This window comes from Pezoporus occidentalis, unplaced genomic scaffold, assembly GCF_034315485.1.
Source record: "Pezoporus occidentalis ecotype Australia unplaced genomic scaffold, CSIRO_AGI_Poc_V1 ctg23, whole genome shotgun sequence".
NCBI lineage: Eukaryota > Metazoa > Chordata > Aves > Psittaciformes > Psittacidae > Pezoporus > Pezoporus occidentalis.
The window spans coordinates 3,339,649-3,361,533 of NW_026914180.1; the positions used below are offsets into that span (position 1 = coordinate 3,339,649).

Here is a 21,885-nt window from a genome sequence, read left to right on the forward strand (position 1 = left end):
AATATGTTCCCACACAGAATGTATTCTCAGAATTAGGTCCAACAAGTTGTGGCTACCAAAAGATTAGTGTTGGATTCACAGTTGTATACGACAACCGAGTCTGCCCGGCCATTATGTTGCTCAAATATAGCCCCCAGCTTACATCTTACTCAGAGGACAAAAACCTCTAAAAACGTCTAAAATCCTGGTGCTCTCAAGCTAAAAAGCCGAAATGGAAAACACCACTGATTAACTCATCCATTAAGCTCATTTTGAGTTACAAACTGAAATTAAAGAATTTACTCATTTGGGTGAAAGACCATTATTCCCTTACAATAACATGGAGAGAAATTAACTATTCAAATGCTCCAAATCCTCTGACATTTTCCCAGAATATATGTGCTTGCCCAGAAAGGAAGGTGAGTTCTCCCAAAATTCACTAGGAAAGGAGAATGACTCATTCTGCCATAGTCCTACATACTGTGATATGATGAATACATGAGACTCTTTCAGAGGTCCTGGAAGCCAAAGAAGTGTAGCAATCAAAATGGCTTCTCAACCAAATATCAATTTGCTTGGTAAAAATTGCTGTAATGAAAGTAAATCTTTTTGTAATAGCTCAGAGTATTTTAAGAGAAAAAAATAGTCCTGTGGGGTCAAATACTTCCAGGGCACAAGACAATTCTAATTGGAGAAAAAGGAGCACAATTAAGTGAGTAACAAAAATATAGCACACAAGTTAAGGAAGGCAAACAAGTGTGGAGGCCAAATCAGTTCTCAGCTACCACTGGACATGAGAATCCCAGGCCAGGTGTCCTCTGCTACTAGTATTGACACAGTAATGCATTGTTCTCTTTGTTCTCCCAAAACACCTTCTCCTCCAAGTCAAATGTCATGATTAAGCTTCAGTTTTGTAGTGGTTTGCAGACACAGTTGTGTAAATGCTGAGCACCTCATGGAGCCCTCAGAAACTTCCTGAAATCAAACACTGAACTTGTCTCCTGTGAATAACACAAAACCACAAACCAGTCTTTTCATGTGCCTGTATCACTTCAGATCATTCAGGGTTTTTGTAGCCTTGCAGTGAGCCAAAGTAAACCTATTTTTTGTGCATTACCATTAACCTATAAAATCTAAGATTTCTCTTTTGTTAGAAGGGTTTTGTAGCCCTTGGTGATAAACACCGATGAACATTTTAAAATGTGCCTATTTAAACTTGGCATGAGTATTCTGCAGATGTTTCTTTTTTTTAGTGTTCCCCCAAAGTGTTTGCATGCTTTCTGCAAAGAAAATAAATAGAACATTATGGCACGACAAGTTGGTCAATTATTAGCCTTTGCATACCCAGATCACAGCCCTTTTTTACAAGGACACATGTTAATATATAATAGAGGTGTATTTCAGTTCTTTTTAAATTGATTTTTCAGACGCATATTTTAATCTTATGAGGTCAGCTGGAAAGTTGACCAGAGAGGCCTTTCAGCAAAATGAGCCACACGTGAGAAATACAACTGGAGCTAAACGTATGAAGAAGTCCCAGGCTGGCATCCGACATACACCCCCCAACCGCACTTAAGTCTGGGTAAACTGTCCATAATGGCCTTAAACTGTGATTCTAACATTTCTCAGGTAAGAGAGATGCAATAAATGTCAAATGTACAACTCGCTTTTTTCAGGTGACTGGTGCCTACCACATTGGTGACTATCCCTGTGAGCTATTTAATATACAATCATCATTGTATGGGAATGAAGTGGGGAAACAGCAAACAAGTTTAATCTGATTTTGTGCATAGGAAATGAGGTGGCAGGGAACATGAAATGGCCAGGCAAAGTGCACACAGCAATCAAAATTTTTGTGGCTACATTCAGAGAAAGAACTAGGAAAATGTGTGAAAGGTTTTATTCTGAGATGGATTAAGGCAAATCAGAGTATTGCAAACCAAAATATTCCTAACATATAGCCACAGATAAAATTGACCAGAGAAAAAATAGCAGAAATTTAGAGAACAGTAGACAGAGAATAGCAAATTGACTCCTGCAGCCTGAAGACAAAAACTGAGCCAAGGAGCCAGAGACCAAGATTTAGTCTGGACTCACCTGGCTCACTGGGGCAATTTTGATAAGATACAAGAAAATTGCATCAGAACAGTCCAGTTCCGCCTTCAACAGACTGCCTGGACTTTGTACTGTTGTGTCAGACACAGGAAGTTTTAACACGAGGAGGACTGTATTAGAGGTCATACTGTGCTGAGACCTCGTTTATTCTGTACCAAGTTCAAAGTCTTACAGACACCTGAAAAAGGTTACACAGAGGTGTAAAGGTATGAGGACTGTAGACTCCTATACACAGCCCTGCACACAAACCCAAAGAATACTTATATGGTACATTCAATACACCTAACGGCTAACCTCTCCTATCTCTTTGCTAAGCAGAAGTGTGAGGGGTTCAGGAGGAAAAAGGCCCTTATAACTCAGAGTTCCTGAAACTGTCTTTCTAGAAACACCAATTCCCAGTTTTGCCATCCTTTTATGTTCTAGTATTGCATTTAGATTGCTAAAAATGAGCTAATTCAAGCTGCATTTTCAAATGGAATTATAATATTTACCTCTTATTAATGAATTTCACATTATATATCTGTAAGTTCTGATTTGCTAAATTTAACACCCTGTCAGAAGGGACCTATAAAAGAAAAAAAAAGCCCCACAAAACAATTCAAAATTGAAGCTAGGAATGTGTTCTAATTGAAGTATACAACAGAAAAAATAATTAGGCATTTTAAAGAGAGTCCAGAGTGTACAGAAATGACCTGATCTCCTTCATTAACATGAGTCTGAGTGTCCTACCATAAGAGATATGAAAGAGAAAGTTGCAGGTGACAAGACAGTCTGCTGAAACAGACGGTTCCAAGAGACTTTAGGCTGAAACAGCAGTTCCAGGAGACTCCAAGTAACCTCTTTATCCTAGAACATTAAAGATGTAGCCCTAAAGTTTTCTAGATGAACCGAGTCTGATATAGGCAACAGAAACTAAGTCTGTCAGCCTCTGACTGGATGAGATGCTGGAGCAGCTATGAAAGGGTTTTATTGCCAAACATAATCTTAGTAACCCATCTTGTATCTTTTTGTCATTTTCTTCATTATTGAAATTCTTGTATTCTTCAGTATTATTTTATCCCTAAACTTCTCTAGTGGTAAAGGAGATCACATCTGACATATGAATATAGCACTCCATTCAGCATCATGAGTCTATTACTTGGTGGGTAAATGGCAAACTCCTTGCAGGTGTACTGCATACCACTTGTGGGACTCCCACAAGTCATAAAGAGATCTACCACTGAGCTGCAAGCTTTGAGCCCCAGGCAGACAGCACAAGTTCCGGGGTTGAAAAGCTTGCTTAGCAAGCTTTAGTCCAGGTCTCCTTGGCAAGCAGTGAAGTAATGGAGGGGTTACAGATTTAGGGTCACCACTACAGTGCTCCTTTTTTAAGCTGACAATCTAAATTACACCTTAGCTTATACTGGTGAGATTCTCTAACATCAAGTATCTCAGGTAATATGTTAGTGAGACTCAGGTGGATTTAATTAGATCCAGAAACTTGACAGGAAAACCAGTAAGAGTTTGGAACTCTCTGGACAGATCTAGGACAGAAGCCTGAACGCAGCAAACACTTTTCTGTTTACACTGTCTTGGAGTTTAAAGTGTGTTCATCTGCAGTTTGGGATGGGTCCACATGCTTTATGAGTTTGTTTTTCATTTTGTTGCATCAGAAAAAACCTATATATAAACCTGGAAACCTGAGATACCCAAGTTTCTTTTAGCCCTAATGGACTTTAACCTGGTCATACAACACATGCATTATAAAAGGATAATCTGAGAAAGCACATGTCGTGTGGTTTACAGAAATATCACTGACATCACAGTTTCTCCTGGTTTTGTTCAGGCTCTCTCCTGGACAGCATGTAGGATATCAATGATCTATATTATCTGTGAACAGATAAACATTTAATTCCAGGTGAATGCTTTTGTCTATGGAGAAGCCCACTGAAGTCAGCAGAGCTCACTGCACAAAAAACCATGGTACTTTTAGTCTAGCTACAGCATTAGAATTTTTCAGAACTCTTCAGCATATGATAGTGCTCCAAAAGCAACATGTAGCAGCTAGGGACAGGCAGCTAAATAATTTTAAAACCTTGCCCATATCATCATATATGACTAAAACCTTCTGTCTTAAACTTTGCATGACCGGCAATGTGAGTACCATTAATCTAAAGGAATTTTTCTCTTCTGCCTGCTTTTGCCAACAATGTTGGCTAGTGAAGACTGCTGTGTGAAGGAAAAAAATATCTTGCAGCTTACCCTCTCAATTTCAACTCCTCATCCCTAGAACACACAGATTTAAAGCAACCTTTCCTGCAATACACACAAAATAAAACATCTGGCTGCCCAGAAGACCTCACCCAAGACAAAACAGTCCTTCAGTTAATCTATCTCCCTGGCTCAAACAGATGCCAGGGAATCCAGAGCCTCCAGACTTCTGGAAAGCAAGCAAATATCCTAAACCACCTACTGCTTCTTTGCTGCCTCTGATCCATAGCTGTTATGGAACTGCTAGTCCTCAGACTGATGGCTATTGGTGGTATGCTTGTAACAGCACTACCTGGCAGGATGCTGTCACTGCTAGGATGGCGCCATTCCTCTTTGCACAGCAAAAATTAAGTCACCTCCCAGAGTGCATTTCAGAAAAGGCCAGGTAGATGAAATTGCCCCTTTGTGAAAAAGGGAGGGGGAATAAAGAAAGGCAAACAGGAATGTGCATGTACATTGTAGAGGTTTGTTTTGTTGGGTTTTTTTTTTTAGCCACATACTTTTGGTGTGTTGGAAGCAAAGAAATAGCCTTTGGCTAATACCTGCATATTGAAATGTAAGTTGATCACTATCGAAAATACTTTGTGACCTAAAATGAAGCTCTGTGTAATCATCACAAGCAGCAATTAGCAAAGTGAAGAATTAAACTTCTTTAAATCACAGAATCATAGAATAGTCTGTGTTGGAAGGGACCTTTAAAGGTCATCCAGTCAAACCCCTCAGCAATGAGCAAGTTTATCTTCAACTAGATCAGGTTGCTCAGAGCCCCGTCCAGCCTGACCTTGAATGTTACCAGGGATGGGGAATCTACCACCTCTCTGGGCAACCTGCACCAGTGTTTTACCACCTTCATTGTAAAAAATACCTTCCTTATATCTAGTCTAAGTCACCATCATGGTGACTTTGTCAGATAAAGTACCCAAAAACTTTAGTTCCACTTTAATTTAAAAAGCTTAAATTGGTTTTACTTTGCATGGCCTGGTTTTCTTCATAGGGAAGGATTTCACTGTTATATGACGCGATTTGATGGCACTGTACCAGCAATGCTCTCCACATTTCTCTGCTGTAACAACTACTCTCACCATTTCAGTCCTGTGTTTCAGTTATTTATATAGATCTCTATTACCAGAAAATCAGTCAGTTTCACAAACTTACTTCCCATCACTCCTTACCTCCTTTCCCGTAAGTCAAATACATCTTATTCCCACTGATGAGCTGAGGGATGCAGGCACAGTGAGAAGTGATTTGTATATGGTAGTTGGTGGTCTAAGACGAAATTGAGCATACACACACAGAAATCCTGGTTGGAAGCCAAACCAGATGACCACATTTGAACCAAATCAAACTAAGTTAAATAAAGGCTTTCTGCAGCACTCAGCATGATTTATGCCTTCAAATACCATATCTGTTCCCCAGATCTTCCTGTCCAATTATTTAAAGGCTTGGTCCAACAGAGATAACATACAGAATCTGACTGTCAAAAGATCTGCTGCCAGCTGCAGTCACCTGCAGGGACTGGGAAGAAAGACATGTCTGATGATAGCATCAAGACTTTGGCTAGGACTACTAAGCTTCATAAAGCTGTCATTGTTTGAAAAGTGATGTCTGCTCCTTCTGCATCATGATGGAACCAGCAATGATCCATCCTTTGGATCTTACCCAAAGAAGGGCCAAAGAGAAACGTGAAAAACAAAGGAAATGAGCAGACCGCTGTTGCCTGCCTCTGCCCCCAACCACAACCCACACGAGCTGTTTGTTGTTTTGGCAGGAGAGCAGGCTCTTAATAAGCAAGAAGAGCTGAAGCTGGCAGAACAGCCAGAAAAGTATTTAGGGTTGTTTATGTATGAATGATTGCAGGGTGGGAAGGGCAGACATCTTCTATTTGGACAGAGCAGGTAAAGCCCTGGGGGCAGCGCTGAAAACAGAGCCCTTTACAACCAGATGAGTAACATGATCTTGGACTGCTTTCTCTTTTCCCTCTGTGCAGACTCCAAGTTACAGTTGAGCTTTGCCTTGGAGTCCTTATTGAACATTGCATTCACAGGCACTTCTTAAGTCCTGCTATAGCCCAGAGGATGACTGCTTTAATCCTCTTTATTAACAACTCTCAGTTTTTCTGTGTTGTAGCCAAGGTTTGCTTGCTGACACAAATGGCCTTGGAATATTTCTATGGTATATTTACCTCCCTCTGATTTTATTACAGTAGTGATACTTGACACTTCTATACTACCTCCTATAAACGAGAGACAGGCCAACCACTAGTAATATAGGTGTGATACCAACCACTATGCTTAATTGCATTTTAATTCTGAGTAGGGCACAGGGAACCACTCTAAATGTGATGCCCATTTTGCACAGCTAATCATTTGTCTGAGAAACTGCTCTTATTTGGAATGCTTACCATTACCTTTATTGTGAGGATTATACCCTTTGTAAACACAGCCACTATGGGGCAGCAATACATAAGCAGTCATCAATGCACACAGAATTGTCCTTTGCATCTCCAAGAGTCCTGATGAGGCTGGTAAGTATAGTTACCCTCTCTCTGCAGACAAGGGGGCAGATGCAAAGGTTAACGGGTTAACCCTCTGCTGTAAGCATATTTCCCCAACCAGGGTGACTTAGTAGTGACTTGGGAAGAGTTTTTGAAGGTAATGTTGAGATAAGGCAATACCAACATGCTTTAAGTAGTTTACATGTCTATTCTGAGAAATATTGTCAACAACTCATAGCTTGAGGACGTTTGAACTTCACTTGCACATGGTGCCAAATTATGTGTTCTCAGGAGGATCACGCCTACATGCAAACAGGCAAGCTGCTATTTGCCTTTGCCATTTTCCCAGAGGAAATGATGGTGCCAGACAAGTGTGAGCAGACCGACCTCATATAGTATGTCTGGCTTTGTGGTTTGTAACTCAGGGAGTAGAAATGATGAGCACTCCCACTACACTTTGTGTAACTGCCCAAGGATGCAGAAGGGTGACTCTAATCCAGGAGAGCATGAGGTACCTACCCTCTACCCAGATTAACTCTCCAGGCTCAGACACGCAAGAACTTTCCAAATCTGAATCAAGATTTTATTGGAATTTCTCACTATTCTTTATTGCCCTGGATTCCTAGAGTTTTTGCATTCAGCCTAGATGTAGATGTGGCCCACAGCTGACAATGGAGATTGTAACTGATACTAGGTTAATAATGAAGAGATAACTGTTGGAATGCTTAACCATCACTTAGAGACATAAGTAAAAGAAAACAATGGAGAAACTATTTTTTTCCAAGTTGGGATTCTTGCCATCAAAACAAAGACAAGGAGAACATCAAAACTGGTCTGGGTAAACTACAGAAAATTCTACCTAGCTACTTGCTAAAACCAGGGAAACAGATGTTATGATCTCTCCTAAGGATGAATTTTGAGCCAGATCTCTGACACAAAAAACTACCATGTCTCTGTGTAATGTGACAGCGTTTCTCTTGTCTTGCATTAACTATTTAACAGATCAAGATTTTCTGAGTTTAAATATATTCAATAATGATTATCAGTTTTATTTAATGTAAGTTGGTTACTGAGCAAGAAAGCAATCAATTTCAGTTTTCACCTTCTCTTTGTAATACATACTGCAAGAATTTTCTAAACCTTTCTTTGCCCTGTAAGCATAAATCACATGAAACAAAACCTTTAGTTCTATCGAAATTTGCACTCCTTGCTAGACTGCCACATGAATTATCTTACCATGACAAACAAGCAGATGAACTAGATTCACTTAATAAGCCTGGATAAGAGAGGAAAAAAAAAAGAAGGAGAAAAAAAAAAACACTTCACAATAATTGAAATTGGTAATTTGATTTTCTTTGTGCATGTGCCAAGATATAAGAAGTGGGCGTTGAAAAGATACCTTTAGATAAACTTCCCAGAGGTAACAGTTACCCATGCTAAACTTAAATCAATGCTACGGACTACACTATGAGGAGGGCTAGCTGCAAGCGTAAAAGCCTTGAATGTCAGAAACAGCCTGGACATGACAGTATAGATCTCTTTGCAGGTTAACTCATCCTCTTTCTTTTCAGGGTGAAGACACAACCTAAGACAGTAAAGAAGTGACATGCCTCCTCATACAGAGCACTATGACTTTCAAAGACTATATAGTTTAACTATAAAAAATAACAGGGGGAAGAGCTGCCCTGTTCCTGTCTTAGCAGTTTTCTCCCAGGTTGGTGTGACAGATCCTGCATCAGGCAAGAATCATATACAGACTCGGGGGGAGAGGGCATCCCACAGGGCACAAGAGCTACATATGTCTAGCTTTTATGCTACTCACCATTGGGTTAGATCAGCTTTCTGCAGGACATTAAAAATACTGCTAATCTCTGAATTCTTTTTCTTTAATCTTCTCTATGGAGCATTAGGAGATAGAGAATGTCTTGTGTTTAGGCTTTGTTTTGGCCAGGTTTAGTGGGTAAATATTTTTTAAGGTAAGCACACACTCATACAAAACACTTGTACTTGGAAAGAACATTTCTGAAGATTTTAGCCAAAATGTCTGTCTTTTCTTCTGTAGTCAGTAAATACCTAACACAAGTGGAAAAAATGATGGTTTTGTGTGTTTTGACTAGTATGGAAAGTTTCAAAGCATTAACTTTTGATTTTGGAAAGGAAGAATATATGTATGCTGCTAACCAACAAGCTTTGCATCACCCTTTGAAAGGTAAAATGATTACAAACCTCGATAGGACTGTAAATGACTGGCTAGAGGAAGAGTACATTAGTTTTACTTTCCAGTTGAAATAGGTAACTTAGAAAGGCAACAGTCCTAGGAAGATGCCCAAGTCAAGTCCCTTTATGACAATGTCCCAACACTCTAAGCAGTTTTTTAAATGACCAAAGTGTACATTGAAACACGCCTCAGTGAACTTCTGCCAAAGAAAGTGGCAATAAAACTGAGGGGGGAGACATTTACCTAAGTGTGCTCAGGCCCTCCAACAAATTGCTTACCCCGTGTACTGTTGTGGGGACCCACCTAGTGAAAACATGAAGAATTGCACCAAACCAGAAAACGAAAGAAAGGGAAAGCTGAGCCAAGGAGACAATTATAAAATATAACTTAGAAGCTTCCAAGTGGTGAAACATGTGGCAAGACAAGAGAGACCACAAATTCCAGCCGACCTACAATCACCATCTGGTATTACTTTGCAAGTCTCAGATAACTTGGCTCCATAATAAGGTACAGCATAAGCTTGCATTTAGGAGAATGGATTATGTATTTTGGGGCAGTGCCAGAAGATATATTTGGGACCTATACTCATTACTACCAGCCTGAGCACTAACAAAACCAGCAGTTGGTCCCGTAAAATCAGAAGAATGGCTTTATTAAAAACTAATAGAAGATATTCCACTTTGTCTCTTCTTTTTTAAATTATTTTTTTTTAATTAGAGTGTTGCAGGATGAGCCATCACTTTATGTAGGTGTCAAATCTTCAAGGTTTTATTCTTCTCACCACAAGAGCTGGAGGCTTTCATTACAGTGAACGCTGAAATTTTTACCTTATTTCTTTAGGCCATAAAGGCTCTAAGAACACCACTAGGATTCTTTATTTTACAACAGATTTTTACATAATGAAGTGCTGCAAATTTTATAACAGCGATCTATTCAAAGGGATTTGCTCTCATTTCCTCATTTCCCTGTCCTCACTTATCTAATCCCCAAGAGAACCAAAACTTCCTTCAGTAATAAATCTCCAAAATACGTAGACATTAAAATCAGACACCTGGCTAAACCACTGCTATTTTCTCTAAATTATACAAAATTATATACTTCTTTTTATCACTAGGATATACAAAATGGTAGAGAATTAGTATTTATTTAATATTGAAAACAGCTTATAATACTCTTTTTCTGCTTGAATGAAGTGGCAAACATCTTTTTTCTTGCCATCCGAAGATCCTCCAAAACAAAGTTGCAAATACTAAATATTCAGTTAGAAATAGCTATGTTACAGTACAGGACCTCCTCCCCCCCAACTCTCAGAATCACTTGCATTTGATTCTCCTCTTGTCTATACATTTCTAAGTCCACATGGTTTGTGTGATTTAATTCCAGAAAAGTCCAGATAACCAACCCCACAAAACCACTGGCTAGCATCTAGGGCCAGCACTTCAGTTTGAAGAAGAGCCATACTAATTTAGACACAAGAACAGAATTTTAGTTTATGTATTCTAATTACAATTTTCTTATTTTTCTTCACAAGAGTATTCCAAGAAAAGCCTGACTCTTCTAAATACTCCTTAAAACAACCAGTCTAATCTCAGACCTTGAAAATACTTTATTTCCACTTTTCTCTCTTCTTATATTTTTTCAAGATACTAATACTTAGCATTTCTCTACCTTACATGAAGTTCTACCTGAAAACTAGGGCTCTTGTAAAAGTGTGTCCTAGTAGTCTGAGTACTGCTACTTGGGACACAAAGACTCTCCTCATGGTTATAGACTACACACAAACACCAAGGCACACAGGCTGTACTCACTTTCAGCCTGCACAACCACTAATTTCTCTGAAAGAAAGGGAAGCAGGTGTAACCACTAGAGTACTGGTTCTTTGGAGCAGTGATTTTTTGATCCAGTAATAGGAACAAAAAGCCTTGCTCTCTAAGGCCTCCCTCATTGGCTCTGCACATTCTACTCGTTCCTTCGTCTTTGCTGAAATAGTTCCTTTTCTCCTGTCTCTTCTTTTGCTTCTGCTTCATCTCCTCAGCAGCCACAAGTAAGTAGAAATTGCTGTAGGATTCTTCTCTGTATTGCTGTAGATCCTTCCGACAGGGTATTATTGCTTGTGGTGACTGGAGTTGAGACACATGGCTGCAAGGGAACGTTTAGGGTCCTATAACTGTCACAGAGCTATAAAGGAAATATTTGAGTGAAGAAGGAGACTCTCTCTGTGGCTCTCCAAAGCCTCTCCAAGTCTCCTTTCCATCTATAACCTCCATAAACTGCTGTTGACTCCTTCCCCACCCGGATCTCCATCACCATACATCATTCTCTAAGTCCTGCCACTGAAAATGTTACCTAAAATGGAAAAGCTTACTTCTAATTCTGCTTACTGTAAATGGCAGTTAGATCCTAAATGACATTGCCACCAAATCCTCTTCCATGGATGTGTGGGCTTCTGTAGCTTCCATTTGTCTTTTACACTTTCTTATCCTCTATCAATACTGTCCAGCTCTGACCATGCACAATGTCTCAACAAAAATAAACAGCCGAGGTTTATAACACCAGGGGGCATCTTAGAACTTGCATAGAATGTTATGCTATCCCCTTGTTCAGCACAACATCTGCCCAGGACAAATTTTAGCAGTATTTATCTTCCATTTTCACCATTTTCTTTTGGCAGTATACTTCTTTCAAAGCTTGACATTTTCAAAGTGTGACGGTTTCCTCCAGTCATTCATCTGATTGCCTGCTAATCCTTCACTAAAATCATTAACACAAAGGTCATGTTATTTGCATAGGGTTTTTTTAATAGGCCCTAAAATGATCTTGAGCTTTTTAATTAAATAGGAGGGATTTCATGTTAAAATAAGGAGTAAATTTACAAGTAACTGTTCAGCCCTTGGTTTCTATATACACCAATTAGAATATTTGTTTTCATCATTTACTAAAATCAAGTTTATTGCACTTCAAAAATTTACATTCTAGAAACACAGCTTTTGATAGCCTCTCTTAACACAGTTGTCTGCTAAATCCCCAAGACTTGATGGGGACTTTTTTTGTTTCACTTTGGAGTTACCTAGGAATTCTAAGAGAGGTCAGCTGTCCTTGTTTGCAGTGATACCTAATTGCCCACCAAGAAACTGTGCCTGGCCACAAGTGCTTTCAATAATAACTAGATGAAATAGACACGGGCGTGTGTGTGTGTGTGAGTGTAAGTGTAAGGATTTTCTCAAACTACTGTATGTAACAAATGAAGACATGGAGCAATAAACCCAGATTTGTGGAGGGAGCACTTTGAGGACAGTTATATCTCCTAATTCTTATCCTCTTAGCTATAAGAATATAAGTTCTCTTCAGTTCCTCAACTACGTATAGTATAATAGGAAACACAACTACTGCTGAATTTCACATATTCTCCTTAGAAAAACAGGTATCCGGTACACTGCTAAGAGATCGCAGGCCTCTGAACAAATAGACTTATTTAGAGTAGTAGTTTCTAGATGGTTGTCTGGATGTTCATGAAAATCATAAAGTTGTGAATTAATTTTTTTGATGGGTTACAGAAACAGCAGACAAGTATGACAAATCAGAGAGGGGGGTGGAAGAAGAAGGGATACAAGTCCTGTGATTCTGTGATTACAAGAGATAGTAAAGTTGCTACAGAGAAGCAGGAACTGCCCCCAGTTGATATGAATCAACAGAATTTTGTAAAACCAATGGTAAAAATAGAGCTAAAATGAAACCATGAATACTACTGGATAATTATCCTTTGCTCATTACACATACTTTTTATGCTTCTCTCAGTGCTAGGAAAGTGAAAACGCCATCTTTGATAATGCAGAAAATGAAACTGTAGTATGGGTTGAAAAAAAAAGGCTCAGAATCCTGAAAGCGAACCATGTCCTGGGCTTCGTCAAAAGAAGTGTGACCAGCAGGTCAAGAGAGGGGATTCTCCCCTCTACTCTGCTCTCATTAAACCCCACCTGCAGTCCTGCATTCAGCTCTGTGGCCACCAGCACAAGAAGGACGTGGAGCTGTTGAAGCAAGTCCAGAGAAGGGCCACAGAAATGCTGAGTGCTGGAGCACCTCTGCTGTGGAGACAGGCTGAGAGAGCTGGGTTTGTTCGGCCTGGAGAAGAGAAGGCTTCAGGGAGACCTTAAAGCAGCTTCCAGTGCCTAAAGGGGGACAACAAGAAAGCTGGAGAGGGACTTTTTACAAAGGCAGGTAGCTGCAAGACAAGGGAGAATGGCTTTAGACTGACAGAAAGGAGGTTTAGATTAGATATAAGGAAGAAGCTCTTTACTGTGAGGGTGGTGAGGCACTGGCACAAGTTGCTCAGAGAAGCTGTGGCTGTCCCATTCTTGGCAGTGTTCAAGGACAGGTTGGACAGGGCTTTGAGCAACCTGGTCTAGTGGAAGGTGTCCCTGCCCACAACAGGGGAGTTGGAACTAGATGACCTTTAAGGTCTCTTCCAAACCAAAACATTCTATGATCCTGTTATACAATAGGTTTGGGGATAGAGGCTGAGGTATCTTTTGATGAAAGATGCTTGTAAGATTATACCCACTGTGAGAATTAGCAAAAAGATACCTGTACAACAGAAGTGCCACAGCTCAGGCTTGGGGTCTTTGTCTCAGTGTGAACTGTATCTAACCTCTGTTTACATGACATAACTAAAGGTTTCGGTTTCCTGTTTCAGGAAGTCTGAATCTTTCTCACATACTTACCAATGAAAATTCTTTTTCAGACGTTCTTATCAAAACAGGAAGATGGAGTGATGCAACGGAGTGATGCAACGGAGCGAGCACTGAAGGACTTGGTTCTTTTTTTTTTGTCTGCCACTGTTCTGTTGGTTGACCTGGGACAAACAACTTCATCTTTCTGTGCTTTAACTTCCACATCTGTAAAAAGAAGAGATACTTACCTTCTCTGCAAATACACTGTTTTTCCCTTCTTATCAGCTAGTAGAAACAAAGATGGAAGGAAACTCTTGGCAAAGTTCTAATATAATTCATTGGGAAACAAAGCCAATTCAATTATGAGATTTCTGGGCTTTATGGGATTGTTTTGATTGTCAAAACTTTACAAAACAGTCCAAAATGGAAAAGAAATCACCCAAGCTGGCCCAGACCCGAGCCTGTGAAGTGTTCTTAGCACAGTTGAGCAATACTGGACAGAACCTTTAGCCAATTACCTCCCTCTAGAGGTTCCAAGGAACGTTTTATTTAAGGAAAAAAAAAAAAAAAGGACAAAGTAGCATCTCACTCCCAGATCTTAAGAGCGAGAACTTCTGAACACCAAAACCAGATGGAATTTTGTCAGCAACACGTCAAAGATAAAATACAACTTTTCCACAGTTCTGGAGAAACTCTACAAAAAATATCAGAAAAAAGGTGTTAAAAGTACAGAAAAACAACACAGATTGGGCTGAAAAAAGAAGGAAAAAAGTTGAGCATGATGATACTCTCCTGTACTTGGCACTGGTGAGGCTGCACCTTGAGTACAGTGTTCAGTTCTGGGCTACTCACTACAAGAAAGATACTGACGTGCTGGAGCAGGTCTAGAGAAGGGCAATGAAGCTGGTGAAGAGTCTGGAGAGTAAGTCTCATGAGGAACTGCTGAGGGAACTGGGATTGTTTAGTCTGGAGAACAGAAGGCTCTGGGGGGACCTTATCGCTTTTTACAACTGAAAGGAGCATGGAGTGTGGTGGGGGTTGGTCTCTTCTCTCAAGTAACAAGTGACAGGAGCAGAGGAAATGGTCTCAAGCTGTGCCAGCAGAGGTTCAGACTGGATATTAGGAACAATTTTTTTCACAGAGAGCATGAACAGGCATTGGAACAGGCTGCCCAGGAAAGTAGTGGAATCACTGTCCCTGGAAGTGTTCAAAAACCGTGTAGACGAGGCTCTCAGTGATACAGTTTAGTGGTGGTCTTGGCAGTCCTGGTTTAGTGGCTGGACTTGATGATCTTAAAGGTCTTTTCCAACCTAGTTGATTCTAAGATTCTATCATTCTTTGTATGCTCAGTGCTGAAATTCCTTGCTAAGACAAAACATGGCAAGATCCTTAGATCCGTGAATTCTCCCAAGCACTGCCTGCCACTCGCACAACTGGCTTCTTCCTCATGTTCCTGCAGATTTTTGGGCCACATCACATGTGCTCATTATTTCACTCCACAACTTCTTTCTTATTTAATTAGCATGGGTTACTGTTACTGTATTTACCTGGTTGGTAGATGTTATCTGTGTCACATACATGGGAAAAAGGAGAGTACCTTCCCATTATATTATATTAGGTTTGTTCTTGTCTGCGGTTTCTCTTAAAGAGCGGGACATTTGAGAGATACAGACACTTTGTTAACAGCAGTGGTGATAGGAGGGAGCCTTTATTCTTTATTGTGCTATCAAGGCATTCTGTCAATAAATATCAAATGGGAACACTTCTGCAGTAGAACAACTGATGACCAATGCAGTTTTAAAGGCAGAAATGCTCCTTCATAGCTTGTTTTAATATAGTAAAAAAAAAACAAAGTTAGAGCTTGCTGACTTGTTTGGTTAAAACTTTAATCAGCCCAAAGGGACAGCATTAGTGCTAAAAGTTTTGTCTTTCCAATGAGAAAACATAAATAATACGAAGCATGAGAGATTGAAGAAAAAACTGATTCTGCTTTCCAAAACTTATCTGATTATCATTTGGCTTTTCTAGTTATCTTTCTTCCTAGTTTCTTTGGCCTGAATCTTAGCCCAAACTCTTCTTGGGCAAGTTCTACTACTTGAACAAGATCTAACTGGTCTGATTCAAAGAAGGGTGTAAATAAAGCCTGTCATCAAACAAATCAGTTTTGATTTACCTTTGTACAAAACTTCCCTTTGAGCTATAGAATCTTATACTTTATGAATTTGTCATTCTGGTGGCTTCACCAGCCAGTACCTGTGGTTGCCCCAGAACTCTTGGCCATTTGGATTCTCCCAGGCTTAGGGAGTCATGCAGCTGTGTTCAAAGTGTCACTATACATCAGTGCAACATTATACAACGCATCCTGAATCTAAAACTTCACATAATCCTCATTATCAACAAATCTGAGTATTCTAAGAAGGTTTTTCATACATAATCTGCTGTGCTCTTCCCCTAAATTGAACCCAGCTGAACAACTCGGTGGGCTGACTAGCTAAGGAAACTTCAAGAAATAGAATTAAAAAGATAAGCTATATGCCCCCTGGAACAGCCTGGCAAAGCCTATACATTCTGACAGCTAGACAGCAGTGTCACCATGCAGATGTTTTCATCTGAATACAAGTGTCTTCTACAGTCAATAGAGAACTAGCCAAAACAGTTAATGAAGCTGAGAGCTATTCAGCCGTTCAAAATACACTGATACATCAGACCCTTAAGGTGGTCTGAATAGCTTGCTGTAACAACTATGAGCAGGGTTCAGCTTTCTAACCACAGGGGCTTAGTGACAACTGTGATGGTGTGAAATATCAAAGACTTCCATGTGAGACTTCAGACACAACAGGCTTTTTAGGAGATCTACTTCTTGGAACAGGAGGCCAGGTAGAAAACTCCACAATGTCTAAAATGGCATTTGATGCCTGCATTTATGTAACTAAATCCCACATTAGATCTCTACTGAGTATCAGGAGAGCTTAGACATCTGGTTTACATGGAGACGCCTACACACTGAAACCCAAATTTAGGTGTCTTAATCTGCTGGCTGAATCCACTCCTTTACTTGGAGATTTCCTGAGCTGGCAGCCGCATTAGCATTATGTTTAAGATGACTCAATGGACTTTTTTCCATTTCGATTTCTAATCCACTCATGAACACTTTTGGTCTCTACAATACACTTGCAGCAATTTACAACTGTAACTCAGGAGGAAACATGCTTTCCTTTTTTCCCTTTAAATGTACTGCCTGGAAATTTTACTCAGGACACCTAAATCTTGTGCTATAACATACACAGAACTCACTTTCACTATGACAATAGACTTTTATGCCATTATCAGATTCCTCCATAGTCCTTTTCAAAGTTAAACCATTCCAGTGTATTTAAACACCTTTTTTTTTTTTTTTTTTTTTTTTTACCTTTAAGGAAGCAATTCCACACCTCTGATCAGCTCATTGCTTCTCTCTGCACCTTCCTTGGTGCTCTATGGAGAATTCCAGACAACATTCCAGATGTACAAGCATTTTTTGTGTTTTACAACAGTATTCCATTTTATTCTTTATTCTTACCCAATGTACCTAACATTCTTTCTGCCTTTTCACCGACTACAAAGCACAGAACTGACATTTTCAATAGACTAGCCACAACAGCTCCATGGATTCTTTCCTGAGTACTCCTAATGAATTTAAGGGCACATGGGATGAACTTGTTCTACAGGCTTTTCCTCAGCAGAGGATAACAGTCTCTCCTACTCAGGCACCTATTTTTGCAAAGCTGTTTAGAATATTATCTCTTTGAGATCTCCGCCCACTGTGAAATTTGATTAATACAGCCCAAGATTTCAGAAGTATTTGAGAGGAGAGAGCAGATCACATAAACCTATATACATATTCTGAGTTGTCATTTGACTTTCTTTCTGAAAGCAGGCAAAAAACACGTTAAGTGACATGCAGCAAAAGTAACAGTAGGAAGAGAGAGTCTGAGAGCAACCAGACAAACTTCCTCTTTCCTCAAATACTCCAAATAAACCATCCAGTACTTACAAAGGTTTGTTTACTCCATTCAAAACTACAATCACATAGAAACTCTACTAGGGGATGTGCAGACTCTGACTTCAGTCATGGACAAACTATAGGAAAAATGTTGTAAAAGGAAATGACCAAAACAAATGCCAAGTTCTCCCAGTTACTGAAAGAACAGTTGGAGTTTCCTCCAGTCTTCTCTATCACAGCTGGTCAACAAGCTCTACACATTAGCTGGAGAAATTAGTTGTGACCAGTTTGGATTTAGAAAAATAGTGTGCGTTAATTCTGGGGAATTTATGTATATATACATAAATTTTGTATATATACATAAATTTGGGGGTATTTGCCCTTTTTTTTCACAAAGTAGAAAAGTCAATCTAAGAAGAGAGACAGGATTTAAAGAATATATTTCGTAACTCCGTGTGTCTCCTTCTCTTGTGCCATTTCTGTGATTGAGACATGTCAACAACGGAAACATTTGACAGACGAATTTTCAGTGCTTGAGTACATATGAATCCCAAATTCTGACTGCAACCCATATGGACAGAAGATTACTTTGGGCTACGACTTCTTGCCAGCGCTTTCATGTGAGTTCTTGTCCCTTGCTGTGAGCATGAAGGAACCGGGTCAATTAGTTAACACTAATAAGTTATCACAGAGTATATTAAGCAATTGGGCTGGGCAGATTATTATTATCAGAGATTTTGAGAAATGAAACATATGTCTCAAAGAACTTACAGTAAAGGATGCTAAAAAGTAGCATTTATTAATTCTGGTAATAAAATTATAATCCAAGCATCAGGGAAACTCTTTTTGATAAGAACTAAAATAGCTATTTGGATAGATTAAGTACCTGGAATTACAAGGCAGGAAGAACTGGCCAAATCAGAAAGACTTCAAGGATAATGGCTGTGGAGAAAGCAGACAGCATATGTGCTGAGGTTGCTTTTACCTAAAAGAGTTTAACACACACCACCGGTCCTTGGGCTAAATTATTACGAGAGATCAAAGCTGCACGTTAGCCATTATGAAACAGGAATTATGAAAAGATGGCTGATAGGAGTGCTGACTGTGTGGCTATCTCATTTAACTGCACACATTACTTTCATCTTGATCCCTGCTACCTCCTTGTCATCCACCTACTAACCCCTTCACAGTCACTCCTTTTTCTTTTACTCCAGCTTCTGATTATGTATTGCCTTTTGCCCTCTGTACTTTAATGCTGTAGCTACAGCTTTTTTACAAGTTCTGTATTCTGCTCTATTTATGTTATTATAAAGCACCTTGCCATAATCTCTGGACACCAGGGTGTCGTGGTTTAAACCCAGTCAGGTAATTCGTTCGCTCACTTCCCCCCCTTTTCTTGCCCTCCCCCTGCTCTCGGAGGGACGGAGAGGAGAATCAAAAAGAATGCAACTCCCACGGGTTGAGATAAGAACAGTTTAGTAACTAAGGTATAACACAAATCACTACTGCTACCACCAATGATAATAATGATAAAGGAAATAACAAGGGAAGAGAATACATCATCTCACCACCAGCCAACCGATAACTCGCCCCCCCAGCCCGACCAAGCTCTGACCGATACCTCCTCCAACCCTCCAGTCTCCCAGCCCTTCCTGCTAACTCCCAGTTACATCCTGGGCATGACGTGCTGTGGTATGGAATACCTCTTTGGTCAGTTTGGGTCAGGTGTCCTGTCTCTGCTTCCTCCCAGCTTCCCCTCCTCCCTGGCAGAGCATGAGGCTCACAAAGTCCTTGGCCAAACCAAAACATCGCTTGTTATCAGCTCTGTTCCCGAGCTGAAAGTCAAAACATTGCACTGCACCAGCTACCAAGAAGGGGAAAAATGACTGCTACTGCTGAACCCAGGACATTATCCACCCCTTATTCCATACCATTCACGTCATGCTCAGATCCCACATTTTCAATACACCATCACTCTTATCTAAGTGCATGGACCAGTAGCTATAAAGCTGCTGCGTCCATCTGGTCCATGTCAGGCTCCATCTCTTGTAACAGTCTTCCAGAGCAGGAGAGACTGTGTGCAGTGTTCACACTCGTGAATAACCTGGGCAATAGTGTCCATTGCTAAGTCCACCCCTCGATCATGAGTCCATCTCTGTGTTGCATCTCTGCTCTGATGGCCTGAAGTGCCATGGGCCCACCAGACTCAAAATAATTCACTGTCCCCTTAAGCAGTTTCTGCAGCTTGTTGCTGGGGACTCCATACAGCTGCCTTCCATCTCCGATGCTTCCAAAGCACTGGAGGGGCCCAGTGTACTAGATACTTGCCCATACTGTCCCACACACCCTGCCACTCCTGGCTGTCCAGCCTTGGAGAAAACCTCTTGGTCCCCCTGTATTGTCGTCTAACTGCAGACAAGACCCAAACCTGACTCTGCTTAACTTTTGAGATCAGACAAAATGGTTGTGGGTAAAACACAGTCTGTGTGTGTGCCAACATGCTGATCCCCATCACAATCAGCAGGCAGGTCCCAAGGATACCCAAAGGCCATTCAAAACCTTCAGAACTCTCAAACGATGCTGCTGTACTTGTCACTGGGGCTGGTGTAGCTGCTGTGCTTGCCGGCTCTCCCACCGCCAGCTTCTCTTTTCCTGAGTCCAGCTCTTCCTCCTCTGCCTTGCTGGGAAATGCTGCGTGGTCTCCTGCATCCTCCTGGGGCTCGGCGGGCGGCTGCCGGGAAATGCTCTCGGCTGTCGCGGGGCTGGGCTCGGCCGCGGGGCTCGGCTCCTCCGCGGGGCTCGGCTCGGCCGCGGGGCTCGGCTCCTCCGCCGCCTTCTCCCGCTGCTCGGCAGCCGCCTCCTTCTGCTCCTCGACCGCCCCGACCTCCTCCACCGGCAGCCGTCCCCTCGCGGCCTCCGGCCCCGCTCCCGCCGCCGCTTGGTCCCTGGGGCCGCTCTCCCGGGCCGCTTCGGCTGCCGCCGGCTCCCGGGGCCGCTCCCCCTCTGCTCCCCGCAGCCTCACGAAGATGGAGAGTAGGGTGAGGGCCAGGACGGTGAAGAGCAGCCGGACGGCCAGGTACAAGGCCACGGCCACGTCCGTCCCGCCCTGCTGCTGGAGCCCGCCCGTATTACAAGCCATTGCCATAAAGCACAGTGAGACAAGAACCTTAGCCCAAGCCCCACACTTGATAAACACTAACACAGCAAATACCGGCTCTACGTAAGTTACAACATTCTGAAGCTGTGAGATCAACAAGAACAACTCTGAGAGCCAATAAATCAGCATTGTGACGAGTGACTATTAATCTGGTCAGATCTGTCGTTATCTCAACCCTTCGTGCCCCACATTGGGCGCCAAAAGAACTGTCGTGGTTTAAACCCAGTCAGGTAATTCGTTCGCTCACTTCCCCCCCTTTTCTTGCCCTCCCCCTGCTCTCGGAGGGACGGAGAGGAGAATCAAAAAGAATGCAACTCCCACGGGTTGAGATAAGAACAGTTTAGTAACTAAGGTATAACACAAATCACTACTGCTACCACCAATGATAATAATGATAAAGGAAATAACAAGGGAAGAGAATACATCATCTCACCACCAGCCAACCGATAACTCGCCCCCCCAGCCCGACCAAGCTCTGACCGATACCTCCTCCAACCCTCCAGTCTCCCAGCCCTTCCTGCTAACTCCCAGTTACATCCTGGGCATGACGTGCTGTGGTATGGAATACCTCTTTGGTCAGTTTGGGTCAGGTGTCCTGTCTCTGCTTCCTCCCAGCTTCCCCTCCTCCCTGGCAGAGCATGAGGCTCACAAAGTCCTTGGCCAAACCAAAACATCGCTTGTTATCAGCTCTGTTCCCGAGCTGAAAGTCAAAACATTGCACTGCACCAGCTACCAAGAAGGGGAAAAATGACTGCTACTGCTGAACCCAGGACACAGGGGCAATATCCATGAAAGAAACTGCTCGGGTTTGTCAACCCTGTTTAAATGTCACTCGAATGAAATCTGCCATCTTCAAAGCATCACTCAGCAGCTCATGTTCTCTATCTGCGTATTCACAAAAAAGTTCCCAGTCCTCACTGTGCTGAGCAAATCTGGCAGTTTGTTCTTAAACCTCACCAGGGTTTACAAACCCAACACCCTTTGTGAGTTTCACCCCCCCGTCCTGAAAGGACACCTGCCAAG

At 41.4% G+C, this 21,885-nt stretch overlaps 1 protein-coding gene across 1 annotated transcript in view; it reads right to left on the minus strand.

Moving 5' to 3' along the window:
* Positions 1-15,318, minus strand: part of PRKAG2 (protein kinase AMP-activated non-catalytic subunit gamma 2) — a 246,664-nt gene extending 231,346 nt beyond the window's left edge. Inside the window, exons 1-2 of the mRNA XM_062621415.1 lie at positions 15,271-15,318; positions 13,775-13,948 (exon numbers count right to left, since the gene is read on the minus strand). Of these exons, the coding sequence (XP_062477399.1) occupies positions 13,775-13,948; positions 15,271-15,303 (207 nt within the window). The 5' untranslated portion in view covers positions 15,304-15,318. The remainder of the gene's footprint in view (positions 1-13,774; positions 13,949-15,270) is intronic.
* Positions 15,319-21,885: the final 6,567 nt, after the last annotated feature.